The sequence below is a fragment of the Borostomias antarcticus genome (genome assembly GCF_949987555.1).
Source record: "Borostomias antarcticus genome assembly, chromosome: 1".
NCBI lineage: Eukaryota > Metazoa > Chordata > Actinopteri > Stomiiformes > Stomiidae > Borostomias > Borostomias antarcticus.
The window spans coordinates 38,142,124-38,164,239 of NC_140234.1; the positions used below are offsets into that span (position 1 = coordinate 38,142,124).

General features: G+C 45.6%; 1 protein-coding gene across 1 annotated transcript in view; it reads left to right on the top strand.

Moving 5' to 3' along the window:
• Positions 1–22,116, top strand: part of LOC311310540 (solute carrier family 12 member 9) — an 84,147-nt gene that overhangs the window by 27,990 nt on the left and 34,041 nt on the right. Inside the window, exon 7 of the mRNA XM_084440049.1 lies at positions 8,323–8,480. Within this exon, the coding sequence (XP_084296175.1) occupies positions 8,323–8,480 (158 nt within the window). The remainder of the gene's footprint in view (positions 1–8,322; positions 8,481–22,116) is intronic.

Genomic DNA, 22,116 nt, shown 5'->3' on the forward strand with positions numbered 1-22,116 from the left:
TGTACAGCCGCCACAGGTCGGTGTACAACAGCAATAGGTTTGCATGATAAAATTTAAATTGCTCTAATTGGCTCAAACCTCTGCACAGTAACAGTACACCATGGAGACATGAACATACTGCCATATCAGCCTCCTAGCACAATAATCTTTGGAGATATTGACCATTAGGGTAGGATTAGGGTTAGACTCACGCGCTTGTTTCTCCAAAGTGGTTTGGCCCAGAAGGATGACACTTGGTGGTCTTAGACTACCCTTTGGTGGCATGATTATACTACAGTATCAGCCTCCTAGCCCCTGTCAATTTGGAGATATTCACCCGTACACTCACCATGTAAACCTATTGCCGTTGTACACTGACATGTGGCGACTGTACACGCCTGTTTCTCCGACATGGATGGGCCTAGAAGGCTGACACTTGGTGGTCTTAGACTACCTATTGGTGCCATGAACATACTTCAGTATCAGCATCCTAGCCCCATCCATGTTGCATACTACAGGCGTGTACAGCCGCCACAGGTCGGTGTACAACAGCAATAGGTTTGCATGGCAAGTGTCCAGGCCAATATCTCCAAAGTGCAAGGTCATAGCCTCTCCCAACCACCACCTACCCCCACTAATTCCTAGGCTAGCTTTCAAATGAAACCATCCGTGAAGCTCTACGACGTTCCGTTAATTTTGCCCATTTTCTGGAAAACGGATATAACCGTTTTCCAGATAGGCTATATCTCCAGTGTAGAAGTTGGTAGCTACTCAGAACCACCACCTACCCCCACTAATTCCTAGGCTAGCTTTCAAATGAAACCATCCGTGAAGCTCTACGACGTTCCATTAATTTTATCATGTAAACCTATTGCTGTTGTACACCGACCTATGGCGGCTGTACACGCCACATTTCTCCAAAGTGGTGGGGGCTAGGAGGCTGTTAATCCGGGGTCCTACAGTACCAAAGGGTGCCATGAACATACTCTGAGATCAGCCTCCTACTCCCAACCAATCATGAGAAACAGCCGCGTACAGCCCCCACATGTCAGTGTACAACAGCAATAGGTTTACATGGTGAGTGTACGGGTCAATATCTCCAAAGTGCAAGGTTATAGCCTCTCCCAACCACCACCTCATCCCACTAATTCCTAGGCTAGCTTTCAAATGAGACCATCCGTGAAGCTCTACGACATTCCGTTAATTTTTCGATACATGTCAATGCATTGTCTATGAGGAGCTTTTTGGTTAGGTTAGGGTTAGGTTGGCAATATCTCCAGAGTGGAAGGTCATAGCCTCTCCCAACCACCACCTCATCCCACTAATTCCTAGGCTAGCTTTCACATGAGACCATCCGTGAAGCTCTACGACGTTCCGTTAATTTTGCGATATTTGCATTGTCAATGCGGTGCTTTTTGGTTAGGTTAGGCAATATCTCCAAAGTGTCTTGGGGTAGGAGGTTGATATTGCAGTATGTTCATGTCTCCATGGTGTACTGTTACTGTGCAGAGTTTCGAGCCAATCCGAGCAATTTTAATTTTAACATGTAAACCTATTGCGGTTGTACACCGACCTGTGGCGGCGGTACACGCCACATTTCTCCAAAGTGGTGGGGGCTAGGAGGCTATAAAGCGGGGGTCCTCAAGTACCAAAGGGTGGCATGAACATACTCTGAGATCAGCCTCCTACTCCCAACCAATCATGAGAAACAGCCGCGTATAGCCCCCACATGTCAGTGTACACGGGTCAATATCTCCAAAGATTCTTGGTCTAGGAGGCTGATATTGCAGTATGTTCATGTCTCCATGGTGTACTGTTACTGTGCATAGGTTTCGAGCCAATCCGAGCAATTTTAATTTTAACATGTAAACCTATTGCGGTTGTACACCGACCTATGGCGGCTGTACACGCCATTTTCTCCAAAGTGGTGGCGGTTGTACACCGACCTATGGTGGCTGTACACGCCATTTTCTCCAAAGTGGTGGGGGCTAGGAGGCTGATATGGCAGTATGTTCATGTCTCCATGGTGTAATGTACTGTGCTGTGTTTCGAGCCAATCCGAGCAATTTGAATTTTATCATGTAAACCTATTGCTGTTGTACACCGACCTATGGCGGCTGTACACGCCTGTTTCTCCAAACTGGTGGGGGATAGGAGGCTATAGCTCGGTGGTGTTAAAGTACCAAGTGTTGACACTAACATACTGGAATATCAGCCTCCTAGCTCTCCGTTAAGTGTGGAAATAAAGGAATGTACAGCCGCCATATAAACCTATTGGCACTGTACGCCTTTCCCGTACGGCCTACAAACATCCCACAGATATGAATCAAAACTGAGATTGCTCTAGAGTGTCCAAGGATCAACATATTTCAGCGTCAGCCCCAAAGACTAAGCGGTTTTCATTTTGGATCAAAATGATCAATTCTTGCACAGAAGGGTGTTGTACTCTTAGAGCCTGACAGTGTCCTGGGGCACATTTGGAGATATGTGATTTTTTTTTTTCTAGAGGGGTTAGCTGACATTTTTCTGTACAGTCTCGAAGGGCACTCACTCATGACCCACTGATCCGATTTTGAGGCCTCTAGTGCTTTGACAACACCTTTAAAAATTAAAAAGATGACGTGTACAACCGCCATAGGAATGTATGGCGGCTGTACACGCCAAATTTCTCCAAAGCGGTGGGGGCTAGGAGGCTATAAAGCGGGGGTCCTCAAGTACCAAAGGGTGCCTTGAACATACTCTGAGATCAGCCTCCTACTCCCAACCGATCTTGAGAAACGGCCGCGTACAGCCCCCACATGTCGGTGTACAGCCAAATATTACTGTAGCGTATTAAAAGAAATTGAGCAGTCCGATCGGTCCAAAACCCGTACGGCCGATAGGCCTCGAGGTGACGATCACGCTCACCAGATTTCTTGCCGAACGGACCGATCTGAATATCCCGTTCTCTGATTGGCCCATATGGGATGCTCCGATTGGTCCGACGTACAGAGGGCCCATAGGCCCCGAGGGCCTGATCACGCTCACCGAACGGCGTGCCGATCGGACAACTTTGAAAATCGAGCTCTCTGATTGGTCCGAAACTCCGCACGCCGTTCGCCCAAGGGCGGGCCTCCGCCCCGACCGGAGGTCAGCCCGATCGGTGGGGGTCAAACTCAAAACCGGCCTGGGACGCTTTCGGGCACCGCAGGCCTCATCAGCGCCCTCCGGAGGGCGCACGGTTCGAATTTGGCGAGGCCACGCCCAAAAACGGCGTCCCGAGAGGTCACGTGATCGGGGACCCCGCTTTTGAATGAAAAGTGCCTGGGCTGTACACGCGTGTACAACGCGCACAGTTTGCACAGTTTGCGCTCGAGCCCGTGTCGGCTGTACGTTCTGTACGGCCGCCACAGGAACCGCGGGCGTACAACGCTCACAGGATCCGCCGGGATGGTCGCCCTCTTGTGGAACGGGCCGGGATCGCCGCCGGGGGGCGCCGGCGCCGGCCGGGGACCCGGGCGGCCTTTTAGAGACCGCCCGCCTATTTTAGGCGGGCCCCGGCGGCGAGCGGGATCGGAGTGTACAGCCCTCGAAAAGTGTACAGCCGCCACAGTTTTTTAACATGGTGCCCTGTGGCAGCTGTACGCCACTTCCTGAAGGGTGGAGAGAGAGGTAGAGGGAGAGAGGTAGAGAGAGAGAGAGGTGGAGAGAGAGAGGTAGAGAGAGGTAGAGGTGGAAAGAGGGAGAGGTAGAGAGAGAGGTAGAGGTGGAAAGAGGTAGAGGGAGAGAGGTAGCGAGAGAGGTGGAGAGAGGTAGAGAGAGACGTGGAGAGAGGGAAAGGCGGAGAGAGAGGAGGTGGAGAGAGGGGTAGAGAGAGGTGGAGAGAGACGGAGGTAGAGAGAGGGAGAGAGAGGGATAGAGAGAGAGAGGTGGAGAGACAGGTGTGGAGAGAGGTGGAGAGAGATACAGTAAAGTGAAGTGCTCCAGGGGGAGCAGTCTGGGGCTGAGAATGATTAAATGGGATCAATAACTAACAAGCCCTGTACAGATCTTTTCCACGCTCTCCCTCTCTCCCATCCCTCCCTCTTTCTGCCTGCCACTATCTTTGCTACTCCTTCCATCATTTGCTCGTAGCTCAGTATTCATACCCGCCCCCGCCGCCAAATTGACTTTTTTTTTATTTATTTTTTTGCTTGAGCAGATGGCCCAGTCATGCTTCCATTACACGTTACTGTGTCTAAACAACAGGAAACCGACAGAATGTGAGGCGCAGACAGAGAGGAAATGTTGACGTGGGATTTGAACCCCGGTCGATAAGGGGGATAAGGTACTGTGCAAAAGACCTTTGGCACAATTGGCTCAACCAAACTCTGGCATACCCTCTAAAAACCTCAGTCCATCTCTGTCCCCCTGGAGCACGTCTGGCAGAGGAAGGACTAAACATTCAGACGGCTCATCTAGTTCTTCGCCTCAGGTGTGGCGGCAGAAAAGAGTCTTCTTTTTAATGAGGAGTTGCACTCCTTCAGTGCTTCAGTGAACATGCCTGGAAGAGTGCTGTAACTGTGTCTCTGTCTATCTGCCTATTATATGCCGACATATCCGATAATAACAACAATGTGTAAACAGAGTTTCATTATCCTAAACACTTGAATTTAGTGTGATTTAGATTTAAAATGTTTGTTAACACTAGAAGTGCCAAGCATTTGAAACTTACCAGCATCGCTCTGGAGTGGGTCAAATGCCCCCACAGTCTTTAGAATGGGAGGCTGTTACTGACACATAATGACCGCTAGATGGCGCTCGTGTGTGTGTGTGTGACACCAAATGCAGCTGTATAGCCTATCGGTATTATCAAATAGAAAGCATATCACTGTTAACACTTGAAAAATAAGAACACATTGGTGCAGTATGATGTAGGCCTATTCACCTATTGAGCAATTTATGGATGGATTTATGTATGAATTCTATGTTTACTCAGGCCCGGTCGGATTTAGCTAAGCCGCTGGGGTAGGCTTGTGTTGCAGTTTTACCACATTAGTTATTATTTTCGGTATTTGAGGAGAATAGCATTGCAGCCTAAAAGTCAGGTAAAAAAGATGGCCGACCGGCTTTTAGCCAGAATTCGCGGGGAAAAAAAGACCAAACTACCTTTTCCTGGTGGGATTTCGAAGTTTCAAAAACACTGACACGTAAAATGCACATATCTAGGAAAAGTCATGAAAGCAGGGCGCTGTAACTTGAACGGTTGCAAATAATTACTTTTTTATATAGTTGCATAGGTCAAATGACCCACCCTCGGCAGTTCTAGTGTTAACTGTGAACTAACATTACATTAGTCATTTAGCAGACACTTTTATCCAAAGTGACTAACAATAATTGCATTAAACATAGGAAAAGCCAAAGTACTACTACTTGCCAGAACTCACAAGTGAATCTCCTTTCTAAAACAAGTGACCAAGAGCATAATCTAGTGCTGAAGGTAAAGTGCAAGAATAGCAATCTCAAATGCAATAGGTGCTCAAGAGGGAGGATCATTGTAGTACTTCTTGAAGAGATGAGTTTTGACCCTGCGATGAAAGATGGGCAGCGACTCCCACCACTGCGGGGTCCGAACAGAGAAGAACCGTAACCATGTCGATCGACCACAGGGGCCTCGGAGTGACTGGGCAACCAGTCACCCCGAGGTAGCAGAGCGTAGCGGTCGGGAGGGGGTATAGGGTTTGAGTCCAGATTGTGCTTGAGGTGATGTGTCGTCATCCACTCCAAGATTTCAGCCAAGCACCCAGCTATGCTTGTCTCCACTTTTGTATCAGAAGGGGGAAATGACAGGACCAGTTGGGTGTCATTGGCATAACAGTGATACGAGAAGCCATGCAAGCGAATGACAGAGACCAGAGATGTAGTGTAGGGGGAAAACAGGAGAGGACCCAGGACAGACCCTCGTGGAACCCCCGTAGTCAGACTACGCGATTCCGACATTGACCCTCTCCATGTCACCTGGTAGGAGTGGCCCGTCAGGTAGGATGCATGCAGAGCCAGCAATGCCTTTCTCAAGGGTAGAGAGGAGGATCTGGTGGTCTACCGTATCAAATGCTGCTGACAGGTGTAGGAGTATCAGGACAGAAGAGAGAGACCACGTGTGTGCTTGCTCATTATAGGCCGAACCTATGAAAATAGGATTTCCCTAACCACAACAAAATGTGATAACAAGGCGTTCTATCATAATCAGCCGGATGTCGTACTGGTCAATTTTTGTGCTTTACAGTGATTGATGTTTTTTTTTCTTAATCAGCTGTTTTTGGTGCCGTACAAAAGGAAAATGTTGTGGGGCGTATTTCACTGTGTGTTTGGTGTAGAGATAGAAAGCTAAAAGTCTGTTCTTCTCTTATGATCTTATGATTGAGCAATTCACATCTAATGACAAGGAATGATTTAGCCACATCTGTTCTGTAATCATGGTATGCAAAATATTTCTTGACTGAAATTAGGATGAGAGACGAGGCATGTGCTCCCTGTATGAGAGACGAGGCATGTGCTCCCTGTATGAGAGACGAGGCATGTGCTCCCTGTATGAGAGACGAGGCATGTGCTCCCTGTATGAGAGACGAGGCAAGTGCTCCCTGTATGAGCAGGGTTTCCTCTAGATTATTGTTCAGCAGCGGGGGTAAAGGATTTTGTTGTACCCTGGGTGGTGTGAGCGCATGAATATCAACCAGCAATTTAAAAATATGAAATAAAATTACACTTACTGCAAAATAAACTTCAGAACATATTTATTTAAGCATACCCAAAGGAACATTCAAGATGATATCTCCTTGATATCACATTTAGATCGCCGAAATAAAAATGAGCACTAGCCCAGCTGGATTCCTGTTTTGTCAGAGAGGGTTGGTGGCGAGGACCGTGTGAGCGAAGACAATCAAGGGTGCTTAGTTCTACAAACATAAGATAGTAGATGCACAATATTCTGTCTACGCAAGGAATGAGAGGCCAGTTCTAACTGTCCAAAACAACATACAGTAGTCTGTTAAATTCCTTCAACTGAGGTCTAATATGTTAAAGGAGTAGTAAAGGGAAAATGCATGTTTAGCCCTGTTTTAAGGTTACTTATGATCATATACAATAGTTCAGATCAAAAAGTTGACAAAACTAGCACTTTTGAGAAAGTCTGATAATTGCTCTACCACCGTTTAGGTCATACAATGGATGTGGGTGGGCACCGTGAAAAATCTTTCAAAAACATGTTAAACTTAATTGATTTCAAAGACAAGAAGCTCACCGAGGGGGTAATTGGTGTCCGTTGGTGTTCTGACATCAAATTTGCCGATAGGTATGAATCCTGTAGGGTTTTATTGATCATTTTATGAAATCCATTGACTTGTGCGACCGTTGTAGATGTGTAGATCAATCCGCAGAGGGGATTCAGGAAGCGGAACTACTTCAAGGCACTGCGCGAGATCGGAATCAGTTCAAGCGGAAGTTCACACACATATGTGCTGTGACTAAATAGTTCTATGCTAAATATTTAAAAAAGCCTTTCCAGATGAACTAGAAACTTACTTTATGGCGAATTATATGTCAGAACGCCAACTAACACCTCGGTGAGTTTCTTGTCTTTGAAATTGAGAGTTTAACATGTTTTTTGAATGATTTTTCATGGTGCCCACCCACATCCATTGTATGACCAAAACGGTGGTAGAGCAATTATCAGACTTTCTCAAAAGTGCTAGTTTTGTCAACGTTTTGATCTGAACCATTGTATATGATCATAAGTAACCTTAAAACAAAAGCTTTCTATTGACCGTTCTCCCATGTCATCTTTCATCTATCAATTTTTATTATTTAAAATAAAAAATATTATTATTGTATTTTTATTATTGTATATTTGTATTATTGTATAACCTATGCACTTTGAGATTTCTTGTAATGTAAAGCGCACTACAAATAAAATGTATAATTATTATGATTATTATTATATTAAAACAGGGCTAAACATGAATTTTCCCTTTACTACTCCTTTAAGGGGTTCAACTAAGATCTAATAATACAGAATTTCCATTACATTACCCACTTGTTCTAATGTATGAATGTTTCACAGGGCATTTTGAAACCGGCTTTGAGCTGCTTTGCTCCAGTGCTCGTCTAGATCACCAAGAGAAGTGTGCTTTTAACGGCCCATTATGTGTATCACCTGGAGGCTTGACAACACACATGCAGTGTCCTCCCAGTCGCGCTCTCAGTTGAACACATCTTCATTGTCATGTCTTCCAGCAGCAAAAGTGATAATCAAACAACTGCTACTTTTCCTTATGTTTCTCTCTTTCTCTCTCCCTCTCTCCATCCCTCCATCTCCCCCTTCCCCAGTATCCTCCTCCAGAGGGACTACAGTTTCCTGCGGGACATCAACGTGTGGAACCCCTTCGTGACCATCGGTGTGTACTCCTCCACACTCTCCGCCGCCATGAGTAACCTCATCGGAGCCTCCCGGATCCTCTACGCCCTGGCACGGGATGACCTGTTTGGTGGGGACTCTCTCTCTCGGTCTCTCTCTATGTGCGTCTCTCTGTCGCTTTCTCTCTCTTTGTGTCTCTCTCTCTCTGTCTCCATCTGTCTCTCTCTCTGTCTCTTTCTCTCTCTCGCTCTCTCTCTCTCTTTGTGTCTCTCTCTGTGTCTCTCTCTGTCTCTCTCTCTCTGTCTTTCTCTTTCTGTGTCTCTCTGTGTGTCTCTGTCTCTCTCTCTGTGTCTCTGTCTCTCTCTGTCTCTATCTGTCTTTCTCTCTGTCTCTTTCTCTATCTCTCTCTCTTTGTGTCTCTCTCTGTGTGTGTCTCTCTCTCTCTCTCTCTCTCTCTCTCTCTCTAGCCGTTTTTATACAGAGATTCCATTGCCATATTAAAGTCCCTTCAATTTTCTGTCTGTTTGTTTACACTGAAGCAAAGAAAACCTCCATTATGTGTGATTTTAGATGGCATGCTGGCATTCCTGAATCGAGAGGCGTGACTCTTTTTACGCGCTGCGTTCGCTAGCTGTTAAATGAGACCAGCTGTAGCAGATAGGCGCTGCATTAGCCTATCGTGTGCCTGAGCCCGGTTTAAACCCAAACTTGTATTAGTAAGTTGGCTTATTCACCAACCTACTTAACCTGGTTTATATATGTAGACTAATTTATTTTGAATGACAAAAATCTCTTCAGAAGTAAGCTACGTGCGTACAGAATGAAGGAGAATGAACTTTGGATAGCCATAGAACAACAGTAAGAACAACATGGCATCCACGGGTTCCCTCATTTACAGTGATGACGAGTTTACCCAGAGACACAAATTAACAAAACAAGTGCAATGTACAATAACAATAATTAAAAAGTACATAGGTCTAGTGCAATGGATTTAAACTCTGTGACTGAAGGAAGGACCTCAAGCTTTATAGTCTGTAGTAAGGTATTCCAAGTATAAGGAGCATCATGGAAAAAAAGCAGCCCTTCCAAGTTCAGAATGCACTCGAGGAACCCTGAGAACAAGCCGCTCATTAGATCGGGTCTGGTACAGTAGGTGCCAAGGCTAGATACAAGATGTAAGTTTACCAATAATAGCTTTGAAAATAAACAAATACCAGTGATAGTTATGCCTTAGAGAAAGAGATGGCCAGCCCACCTTATGATAAAGAATACAGTAGTGAGTATCATATCTATCACCCACAATAAATCTTATGGCGGAGTGGTCAGAGCAGTGAGGACCAATATTGCCAACCTAGTCAGAGAGCCGACATAACGTTTAAGGTTACAATGTTAGAATGTTATAGGCTACATTCTGTAACCATAGAGGAAATACGGCATTAAAACATGGGGGCCTCCAAAGTAGACGTTTTTCTGCTGCCTGCGAGTTTGAGTTTGAAGCCAGGTTTGTTTACATTTTGAGAAAGGAGCACGACGTTTCTCCCAACTCTCTTCTCATTGGCAAATCATCAAGAAGTCACAGCACTGTCCCGCAGTCCCGGCTGGCCCATTTATACAGACAGTGATTAGGCAGTGTTCCTACGGTACCTCGGTTGCCGGCATAAAAGGTGTAACAAAGCAGTCCCCTGTTGCATGTCGGTGCCTTTGATATAGAACGGTGTGGTGGAATAAAGGCGTGACATTCCCGCCGTAGAGCTGTAAAACAACCTTTGGCCTCTCCGCCCCTTACTCGTTTGCGTTTACTGTGTGTGTGCGTGTGTGCGCGTGTGTGTGCGCGTGTGAGTGCGCGCGTGTGAGAGAGTATGAGAAAGTGGGAGAGTGTGTCTGTGTGTGTGTGAGAGAGAGAGGGTGTGCGTGAGAGTGTGTGTGTGAGAGTGTGTGTCAGATGGGAGATAAATGATAGTATAAAGCAGGTTCCCCTGTAGAGTGGACAGCTGGCGCAGATGGATGAGTCACGCTGACGTGACTCAGCTCAGTGTCCCTCAGACGACGAGAAGTTTAGATCGCTGTGTGAACGCTGCAGGAGCGAGACGGCACTCATGTTTGTTGGTCGGTAGTTAACCTTGACTCTGTGTCCTGTGCCTACCGAGTAATGGATGTCTAGCCTTGTAGAACGAACACACACACACAGTTAGGTCTAACTGACCCCATTTCCTTTTAATTTACACCTGGGTCTGCTTTCCCCTCCTTCATCCCTCCATACTCTCTTCATATTGGAGCCAGTGTTTCCAGCAGTGCAGAGTGGATTTGAAAATCTTTAATTTAATTCATTTTGTTCATCAACTGTGAAATGTGGTCTTAAACTTTAATTCCGTCTGTCTCGCTGCTCCCGTCTCTGCCTCCGTCTTGTGCTCATTCCCTCTCCCTCTCTCCCTGTCATTAGGGGCCAGGCAGCGTAGCTGCCGGAGCCCTATTGTATTTGCCTATATTATTATTATTATTATTATTATTATTATTACTACACTACAGCAACAGTCTAAAGTTTAAAACTTAAAAAATCATAACAAATCAGCCATAGGTGCTATCACTGTAAAACCACCACATGAATGTAGTCCCAAGTGAGACACAACTTTCATACACTCTGACCTTGCAGGAATTTTGAAGTCCATCACTTACAGCCAACACACCAAGGAGAGGGAATCCTTTTTGTCTGTGCTTCTTTCTCTCTCTCTTGCTGTCGTGTTGTTGACCTGCAATTCCATTGCTGCTACCACAAGAGACAGTAGTCCCAGAACATCAAAACCAAAAGACTCCACAGAATTCCCAGGTCAGCGGTGGCCGAGTGGATAGTGCGCTGCCTATCACGGCGAAGGTTGTGAGTTCGATCCTTGGTGTGGACATACCAAGGTACCATGACATATTTTGTCACTGGATGTTGTAGACGTTATGTAACGAGCGTGGGTTATATTTGTTAATTATAGACCCTTTTACAGCCTAGTCAGCACAAGTAGCCTATGCGCGCGCATTCTTGAAACCGTAGCAGAGGAAGACAGACGAAATCGCCATTATTAAGCGTACGGACTGGACTGAGGAAATCATCAGAATGCGTTTGCGGTGCCCATTTATATCAGGTAAGTTATTTTGACTATCTGGTTTCACTGGAATGTCTGGTTGAAATGTAGCCCTTCTCAGTCCCGTTGTCAACAGTCCTTTGCTGGTGCATTCACTTTTCCGTCAAAATAAATCAGTGTCGTTAAAATAGACCATTTTGCTGAGGTAAGTGAAGTTTCATGTTTATCTGACACTTGTAAATATGAGCGCCTCTCCTAACTAGGCCAGACTGTTGTCTGGCATGAGCGAGCGGAATGAGACAACGGGACTGCGAGGGGCTAGTTGAAATGTAGAGTAATATCTGAAATAAACAGTAACCCATAACCTGGCTGCATGCTAAGCTAAAGCTAAGTTCAGGAAAAGAAACCAAATGATAGCTAGCTAACGTTAGAGTTGGAGATGCTGTGCACGTTCTCTCAAAGTGCTTTGGCTAAGGTTAGCTACTACAACCTAGCTAGTCCTTGTCACCAACACTTGCCTCACAACGTACGTAGCAAAACTAGCAACGTCAGCTGACTGGGATTGTCTCGTGAGTAGAATAACCAGTGTTGTGAAATAAATTTGTTACGACCAGGCTCATGGGCATAACAAAAAGGGAGACACACCGAATATAAGTAAAATAATCAAGAATTTAATAAATTAAAGTATAAAACTGAAAACTAAACAATAATCTAATGGGGTATGAAAATCAGTGAAAATCAGTCATGTAGGTGAGTGTATGCAGTGAAATGTATGGTGAAGAGCAACAAAACATAACTGTGGTGCGTTCAAATTAAGCGAACATAGCGAACGTTGGCGAACTATTTTCTGTTTGCTTTGTGTTCGCCGCAAACGTTTGCTAACAGAAGCTAACAGTCTGGAGAGGTAGTTCGCCAGTAACGGAACGAGGATCACAATGGACCACAATACAGGCAGTGCAATTACATAACATGTCAAGTATACTGTACAGTAGTATACAGTATTGCAGAGTGAGTTCTCTATTGTATAGACAAGGTGTTCAATTGCTCAGGTGTTGTCAGGTGTTGATTTAAGTGTACAGTGGTGCAGAGTCAGTTGTCTATTGTATAGACAAGGTGCAAGGTGTCACATGTTCACTTCTGTTATGATGAGGCTCAAGACATCACTTGCCCCCTGCCAAAGAGTAGCTCAGAAGAAGCCCCCTGCCAACCAGCAGCTCAGAAGAAGACTGTCCGTTTATAGTACTCTGGTTGTACTATACATAGGCCCTCACTCTCCTTATACTGTAACAATGGCACACATGCCATTCGACTCATCTTGAGTCTAGAATTAGCTAGTTTTAACCAGCAGTCTAGAATTAGCTAGTTTTTCTTAGTTAGCAATGCCTATGCATAAAACTAAACGAAAATGCATCCTTCCTGGATGCCAGCAGGAATGGGATGATAAGGTCTCCTTCTTTCAACTCCCGAGTAAAGCTGAAATGAGAAGCAAATGGTTAGCATTTTTGAAGAGCCATGGTGTTACAGAGGAGTTTGTCACCGCTAGCGCCCGCCTCTGCAGCAAACATTTCACGCCCGAAAGCTTCTGCAATTATAATATGAGGCTTTTGGGTTTCACGGACTCACGACTGGTCCTGGTGAATTCGGCGGAGCCAACCATCTCCCTTCCCGGCCTCCATTCTCCTCCTGTCGCATCAACCTTTGGTGCCGATACCGCTGCCTTGTGTGCTTATAGCTAATTAACGTTATAACGTTAGCTAGGTAACGTAAGCAATAGGAAAATACACTGCTACGTTAATATACAAAATATGTGTCTTGACATTTATGTGGTAATGTCAGCTATGATGAATTATATGTAATCTTAGGAGGAATTATAGCTAACATTAGCTATGTAGTTTGTTGCAGATGGGAGTGTGTATCCCTACTAACACAGTACGTAAAACTGACGGGACACATTGGTGTAATTGTGGTAACTTTGCGACGTCACCAGCAGCGGACCTAGCTGACACCTAGCTGACACTTGCCTTTTCAGTCGCAAAATAACCAAAATAGCCGTCCTCAAGTACACTGTAAGGGAACGTAGCCGCCACTGCTGCTTAAATCCGTAACTACGATGTAATTAAATAACGTGACAATGTGGTTACATCACAGTCCCAATCTGACTTTATTGGAAATGTGTCACAGTGGGTCAGAACATTTGTAAATTACTTAGGTTTTAAAATAAATTTTGAAGTCATACAGTTACAGAATTGTAATAATGAGGAGAAATCCTGCATGTCTGTTTTGTGTGTAATTTCTCATTTACAGTTAATATTAACACTAAAGATTTGCAGTCTAGGCCTAATAAAAATAATGATAAAAAATATGCCTATGAATAAAGTCCTAATTTTGCAACCTAAATGTGAGCAATGAACGCTGAGCAGTGAACGTAGAATGCAAGGCATTGGGCTACTTTCTTAGGTGACACAATTGAAGAACTAGACAAACAAGTTACACACTCTGTGCCAGTAGGTGGCTGTATGCACATTAAAGTTGTTTGCGATCCGCCACTAAACCCAGCGAAGAAGAACGAGGACGGGTGAAACTTCCGCTCCGTTTGAAACAGAAACGATTGAGAAAGACCAACACGCTGTCTTTGTCCCCACGACAACACAGATCCTGTAAGTATCTCAATTTCAATGTATACATTAGTATGTATACATACATACTATGTATTTTGGTATCGTCCCAGATAAAACACCAACGTTATGTGCAAGCTACCCTTTTGTAATGATTATCTATATGCAGATGCTCTCTTTCCAATGTTAGCTAACTAGCTAGCCAGCTAACGTGATTAGCCTTTTTCTGTACATCATGGCTAGCTAAGTAGCCTACGTAAAATTACTCTCGCAATTATTGTTATAACTTTAGCTTTTGTGTAATTGTAGCTTAAATTATAATGTTGGCTTGGCAACTTGAGAATATTTCAGTTGTGTACACTATAACTTTTATGAAGTGTTGTCGTGGGCCATTGTTTCCTAATTACAGGCAATGGTGGAGTCTTCTCGAGTCTAGCAGGCTCGCGCGAGCTCCTGCACGTTCGTACTGTTTCATCGCTTGGAATAAAATGCGATAATTAGCTTACTCATTGATTTCGCATTAACCCACGACACCGTTAGTATGTGTTTGTTTTTAGGCATTCATTTTTCCGAAGTTAACGTTAACAGAATACTAGAAGCCCCAACAACGGAGCTAGGCTAGCTAGCAGGATTTGTTATAGCAGCCATCTTTGCTCATTTGGTTACAGCAGCCATCTTGGTGGATTTCATGTTACTCTTAACTGTTGAAATGGTTGCTCATTCTGTCAAACGGGTAAAGAATTGTGTACTACGTTTTCACTCACATACAAATCCAAATTTTGCATAATAGGTACTCATGATGTGGACTACTAATGTAGTGTCTTGCAAAATCTATTTAATTACTGAGTGTGAACTGGTAGACATGTTGCCCTGTTCCTCTAAACGTGTCAGAAATCACGTGGTCCTGTGGAGTGTGCATGTCAGCCTACGAGAGGGTCACCCACCCACTCTCTCTCTCCCTCTCTCCCCTCCCATGCTCTCAGTTGCCAACCTCCCAGTTCTTGTTTGAACTGAGCAAGAAGCAGGTGAGCGGGACAGGAAGAGGCGCTAAGACGGGGACAGGCGTGGCCAGGGGCAGTCCTGGGACAGCACCACAGGCTCTGTGAGTCTTGTTTAGTTGAATGCCCTCATGGGATTAACTCCCAAGACACAAGGAAGAGACAGCGCAACACACGCTATGACTCCAGTGACAAAGGTAATATAATAAAGTGCATTCAACCGTCCCAAAAGAGTACTACTTGAGTTGACTAATCTGAGCTAATTTACCTCTACTATATGTTCCAGTGCCCAGGCAGCCGGTCGGCAGAACTCAGACCAGACCAGCTATGCCAGGTGCCAGAGCCGGAAGGCCTGCTCGCTCTGCCAGTTATCAATGCAGGTATCCATGCATGTTTGTGTTGGTGAAATGTCTATGCATATTTGCACACTTACAGTTAACTCAGGACTTTCTGAAGACTCATGTACTCAGTTCACTAATTCGCTCATCTCACATCTCACTACTCGGCAGTAGATGTTCATCGCCCGGGTCCTTTGAGCCAAGGCGCTGTGAGCCCAGGCCCTTCAGCCCTTCAGACGTCCAGGCACGAGCAGCATGCATCAGCGATTAGCACCCCGGCCAGACCAGGTCAGGGTCTGACATGTCTCATGTCGAGTTGATTCTTCCCCTTATGCCAGAATCACTACGCCGCCAGCACCATAGTTTCCTGCTCATCCCTTTTTCCTCTGGTTTTCAGGTAGTTCTCTGATGCCATCGCCTGTGAGACCAACAGCTCCAGCAGTGTTGCCATCAAGCTCTGCAGATGCTGGTATGCTGAATTTTGTGAACTACTTCATGCTGCATGTAGGGATATACTTTGAGCTGAATATCCATTATGGGACCGTACAATTACTTATAGCCACATCTGTGTTTAATATCCAGACTTCCAGAGGATGATGTGTCAGCAGTTCTCCAGCGTCATGCAGAGTCTGAGGGAGATGGCACAGACAATGATGAGGCTGGAGCAGAGACTGTCCGGCGAGTCTGCAGACAGCTATCGGGGAGCAGTACTGGATGACCTGCACCCTGCTAAAACGGAGGAGGAGCTGCTGGTCTTGGAGGAGCAGCTGAAGGACAAGGATCATCAAAGGAAGATGGTGAGTAACTTCAGGGCAGAACTTTGTTCCTTATTTTTGCAGGGAAGTGTTAAGGAAATGTAAAAGTAAATGATTGTCTTTATGTTTTGCAGACACGATATCTGAGTTCCATTGGCGGCAAAGATCTGCCAGATGTGGTCCGGCGGGTGCTGTCAGCCATTGCCATACACAGAGTGTGGTGTGTCTACAGCGTCCATGGGAAGAGGGGGAAGAAGCCTCTGAAGAATATGACCCTCTACAATGTCATATTACGTAAGGGATTGTTCATATTTTCGCAAAATAATACATTGTCTTTGCTTCATGCCATGTGCATTGAAACCATTCCCTTTTTGGTTAAAAGGTGCAGTTATGGCCTGTAAGCCAAGCACCACTGTGACGGAGGTGTCTGCCCAGCTGCAGGAGATGCTGAAACATGCCCCTGCTCGATTCAAAAAGGTATGTGATGTCAGGCAGTTAATTTTCTCGTATCCAGTGACATGGCACGCTTCCAATGAACGTATGTGACTTGCTTTTACAGCCATTTCATTATGTCCTTAGGCATCTGCTCCAGCCCAGCTGACCTCCCCAGCCCAGCCCCTGACCGCAGCTCCAGCCCTGACCACAGTGGAGTATTCAGATGAGGATGACCTCTTCTGCCCAGACCCTCGATTCAGATGTGGGTGACCCCCAGCCCGTCTCCCTAAACCTGCCTTTCCAGCCTGCCAGGATGGATGCCTTTTTTGTAAATAGTTTTTGTAAATTTTAACCTTTTTTTTGTGGGATACAACGGTCTGTTCCCGGTCTGCCTGCCACAGAATGCGCACTGTTTCATTTTTGTTTTTAGAACTTTTGCAATTGTCAGATAATGGGTTGCTAGCCAGAGCTTGTACATACTTTTTTTTTTGCTTTTCTGGCTATGCGTAATGTGACAGACCGTAAACCTCATCCTTGTAAATATGTATACTTTTAATTTGTAATGTACTTTGTGTAATAAAATGTTCTAAACTGTTAATGGTGTTCAGTCTTATATTGGTTTGTATCATAATGCTTGCTGCTATATCCCCATATTGCATTAATTCATTTTTGTACTGGTAAATGCTAAATATAGCCAGTGGTACTGCAAATGCTAAATATAGCCAGTGGTCAGTAAGTGACCATATTTGCACCGTGCGAAAAAGACGTGCAGACCAAGTCATATAAATACCTGTAAATCTAGTGTCAGCCAAGTGAGTTTATAACGGAGGTTCCTGCCCACGTGATCACGTGCGTTCTTTACACGCAGCCGCAACTTCTGAATGACGTGTCGTTCTAACGTAGCGTCTACTAATCGGCAGATCTCGCGTTTCCGTAAATGGCCGCGTAATTTCCGCACGCGGCGCAGATGAATCGTCACCTATAGCGGCCGTATGTAGAACGTTTGCGCAACCTGCGTGTGTTAGTAGGGATATAACCTTAGTCTAGCTAACATAGCTAGCAGCACCGACCAGGCGACCACCCACCAAATAACGTTACGGATGATATATTATGACTATAAGCGTTAACTATACAGAAACTGCCTGCCATATTTGTGGCACCTGATGTGCGTATGGGTTCACCGGTAATGGTTACAATATATTTCTCCAGCGGGAGACCGGGAGGCGGGAGCGAGGGGGATGGTTAGGTAGACCAGCTGCAGCTGGAGAAAGACGCACCCTCTCCCAGTGAAGCGGTGCTCGGCGGCTACTGGCTGAACATTCCAGTTCTGTTGGATATGTTGCGGGAAAGTTGAAGCCGAGTGCTCGTTATTCTCACACATAACATTGCCAACGAGAGTGGATGAGTCTGTCCCGATTATCAACTCCGGTAGTGTACGCTTATTCGCGCTATCAGCGCTGTTCAAGCCAGTGACTAAAAGGTACATTTTAAACAACTTTTTCCATTGATCCCAAGGGACGACAGGATCGCCTGGGAGGGATAGGAATGGGTCCGGAGGTGGCAGAGAGAAAATAGGGACAGACTCATACATTCCTCGTTGCCTGTTTTTGTATTTTGCATCTAAGGGCAGTAACACTGGCGCGTTGGTATAGAGTAGCTACAGTTTTACCTGTGTTGTTTGTCAGGAGGTAGGCTAGGAGGAAGCATCTGTGCGTTTGACTCATTAGACAAGTGTAATTTCAACTCCTCTCTGTTTTCACAAAGCTGTGCCTTCCTACCACAAAAGAGACGGCGTGCCAGTGTGACAATATGCAGACCAGAGAACGGTACTATTTGACAGGTTCTTCCCTCCACACCCCCTCCCCACGCAATTGGGTGTGGCTTCGGTGCCTTCAGCAGACACGCCCCCACAGTCTCAGACCAGAGAATGCTGCTGATTTTTAACCGATTTTGAAGCCTTATTTTATATACTTAGCGACATTTTTAATCACTCAGATTTGGCTGGCTGGTTAATGACATGTTTTCCTGTGGTGTATGAAGCTCATAACAAAAATTTGAACTGGGTTAACCTGGACTTTAAGGGTTTAACATAGTAATACTATGTTTTGAAGCCTTTCTTGCTCTGAAAATGTAGTTTGACGTAATGTATTGCTCTATATATGGCTCTGTGTGCTACTAACCCTGTTCTGCCTCCCCTCTCCCTAGTGCCTCTCTCTCTCCCTCCTATCTTCTAACCAGGTCCAGTGGATGCCCCACTGTCACCAGTAGACCACCCTGAGTCCGATAGATACCCCTGTGTCTGCTGCAGATGTCGTAGCAAATTAGTTAACACACACACACAGACATACAACAGTCCACTTCCGGCCTTAGGCCTGGGTCCAGTACCCCCTCCCCCTCACCCTACCCCGGGTCCGTATCCTCTTCCTACCCCCACCCTACCCCTGACCCCTGCCTCTACCTGGACCCAGGCACACTCACACACACACTGACAGACACCAGTCCTGGGCTCAGATCCCCTTCCCCTCACCCTAACCCGGGTCCGTATCCTTTTCCTACCCCGATCCTACCCCTGACCCTGCCTCTATCTGGGCCCAGGCACATTTATGCACACACAGACTTACACCAATGTTTGCCATGTCTCTCCTATGATGTTATTAGCCTCTCTTACTCTGAAAATGTAATTTAATGTTATTTATTGCTCTATAAATGTTCTTAGCCGGTAGACAAACATACTCCAGGAGCTTGCTCGATCGCCTCGTTGAGAGGGGTCAGGGAAGAATTTTTACAGCTCACTTATCTGGCCCCCGGGTGATTACTGTTTTTTTGCTTCCCTCTGGAATATGTAGGGGTGGGATGTCTGCCCACCTCCCTTGTTCTCTGTAAAGCGCATTGTGTTGCCTCTGGGTATGAAATGCGCTATATAAATAAAGCTTTGATTGATTGATTGATTGATTGAATACTGTCACAATACTGAGGAAAGTGTGCGTGCTCCTCTCACTTAAGAAACTGGGCTCAGCATCATGATCATGAGCTTTTTATCCCTAACATAAATTCCCACACGGGACATTCTCAGAGATTACTGTCTATATGTAGCAACCACTGTTACATTTTGTACATCCAGTGGATTCATTCCACTTGGCTACTGGCACAAATGGGAAGCCTGTGTACCACTAACTCTCCAGCTGAATAGCAATAAAAGATGCCTTTCATTTCATAATAATCACCTACTATTCATCTCCTGCTTCCTCCACGACCTTGGCTGGTTCATCCTCCTGGCGTCGGTGGACACGCAACCTTATGCATTTCAGATTGATCATGTTGGCAATGTGTGTGAATTTGATGCTATGTGAGAGAAAAGGACCTGTTGTCGCATGTCATTGACAAGCTTCCGCTTATGGTGTCAGAACGATGGCTTATGAATGCGATGTTATTATGTTAAATACAGTACCCCAGAGATGGTTAGCACTGGCAGGGCTATTTCAGTTTGATAAAAGGCGTTGTGGTGTTTGAGCACGAGTTGTCGTAGCCTAATGGACTAAGTTTTGGTGCGGAATTATAGTTGTTTACGTTTTGATAGGAACAATTAAATTGTCCCAAGTGTTGCAAATTATTGGTACCCCTACCAGTGCCGATTGCTCCTATAAGCCAGGGTAATCCTGGCTTACCCATACAAATCCAAATAAAACTTGATTTGAAAACTTGATCATAAGCCATCGTTCTGACACCGTAAGGGGAAGCCTGAAATCGACTTTTGACTTAAATGCGTCTTGTATTCTGCCATATCGCTTCATCCGTGTTTAGCCTTTTGGTAGTGCTCCGTCGCCCCGTACAGTCCTCATGAAAATACAGTCCACGTTACGGTCCGTTGCCACCAGTCTTACTAGCTCGTTATTCACTTAACATTGTAGGCCAGATAAAATTATTCAAGCTTACGGAAGTAAAGACCAAATAAAATCAAGACCAAATCAAGACCTGGAGCGGTGGGCTAATACGCCTAGTAGCCTAGTAGGCTAGTAGACTAAACACTGATTAGTGAAGAAGGGGAGTAGGCTATTGAGTCTTGTGTCCTAAGGGGGGTGTATTTTATCGTCTTTCTCTTCATGGTGCTTGGCCATTGTTGTCATAATGGCTCTGTAGTTTATTTAGTGTGTCCCTAAAAGCTTGGTTGTTTCGGCCTAAATATTGCCCTCTTATTCGCTCACTCTCAAATTATTGGCCTTTGTTGATGTGTTTAAAAAAAACATCAGTCATCCTAGGCTACTATAGTTTTCCTGTATGTTTTTACATATAAATGCCAATGTTCAGCGCACTTCTGGTGTTGTGAAACCCATCAGGGCATGCTTTGACAGCGCACCCCCCAAAAAGTTGTGCGCGCTGCGCATGCGTGCATGCTTCGTTGGTCCTGGCTTACACGGTTCTAGGACCCACCAGACTTCACTGACCCCTACGTGCGTAGTTTCTCTCCCTACCTGCGTGTGTGTACGGGGTGTGCAGGCGGGGGGGGGGGGGGGGGGCATTGGGAGTAATAACAATGTCGGAGAAGACCCTGTGCAAGACCCCACGGTACGCTACTGCATTATAGACAGACAGTCCTCATTACAATAGGAGTAGGACACTTCAAATCCTTTAGTAATTAATTTTTGTATAGGATGTGATGCACCAGTCGCTCTACGCCTATGTGGTTTCTTTTTAGTGATTAGACTGACTGTTGACTGGCACAGCTTTAGGTGGAGGAATGAGCTTAATGTATTGATGCTTTTTTGTGCGTGGCTGTAAGCCAGCGCACCTAGTGTAGCGTTCGTCCGGTTATCACTCCCTCCCTCCCTCCCTTCGTTACTGCGGACAATGTTGGCCTGCATTTCTTTGTTGGCACCACAAGAGGCAGTAGTCCCAGCACACCAAAATCAAGAAGGACACCAAAATCAACCCGCCGATCTCCACTGCACAAGTAGAGTAGTGGTGAGAGCATTGGACTCCCACCCTGGAGACTGGGGTTGAAGACCCGGTGGGGATGACTTTATGGGACTATACCCCAAACCTCCACATGTTCATCCTTTCACTCCAACCTTTACCCCTTGCCTTATAGATCAGATTCTGTCCCAACCCCAACCCATATTCTAACCCCAACCCACACTAGGGACTGAAAGAAGGACACCAAAACCCATCCGCCGATCTCCACTGCACAAGTAGAGTAGTGGTGAGAGCATTGGACTCCCACCCAGGAGACCGGGGTTCCTGGTGGGGATGACTTTATGTTATCATCAGTGTAACTGATTTAGCTACTGACCGCTACCATTAATGTTATGGAAGCTGCTGCTAGTTGTTGTGAGCCCATGAGCTAACTGGCTATCCCGCTCTTATTGTGCTGGATTAGCATTGGAAGCATTGGAACTGATGTGTCCAGGTGACAAGACCTATCTTTATTTATCAAACATTACCGTCCTACCAGTCCCGCACAGAAACAAGCCAGCCAACACACATAAGCCAGGCTGGACCTGGCCTGGTTTCATAAACTGTAAAACCTATCAAACCTATCTCCTCCCACATTTTTTGTTCA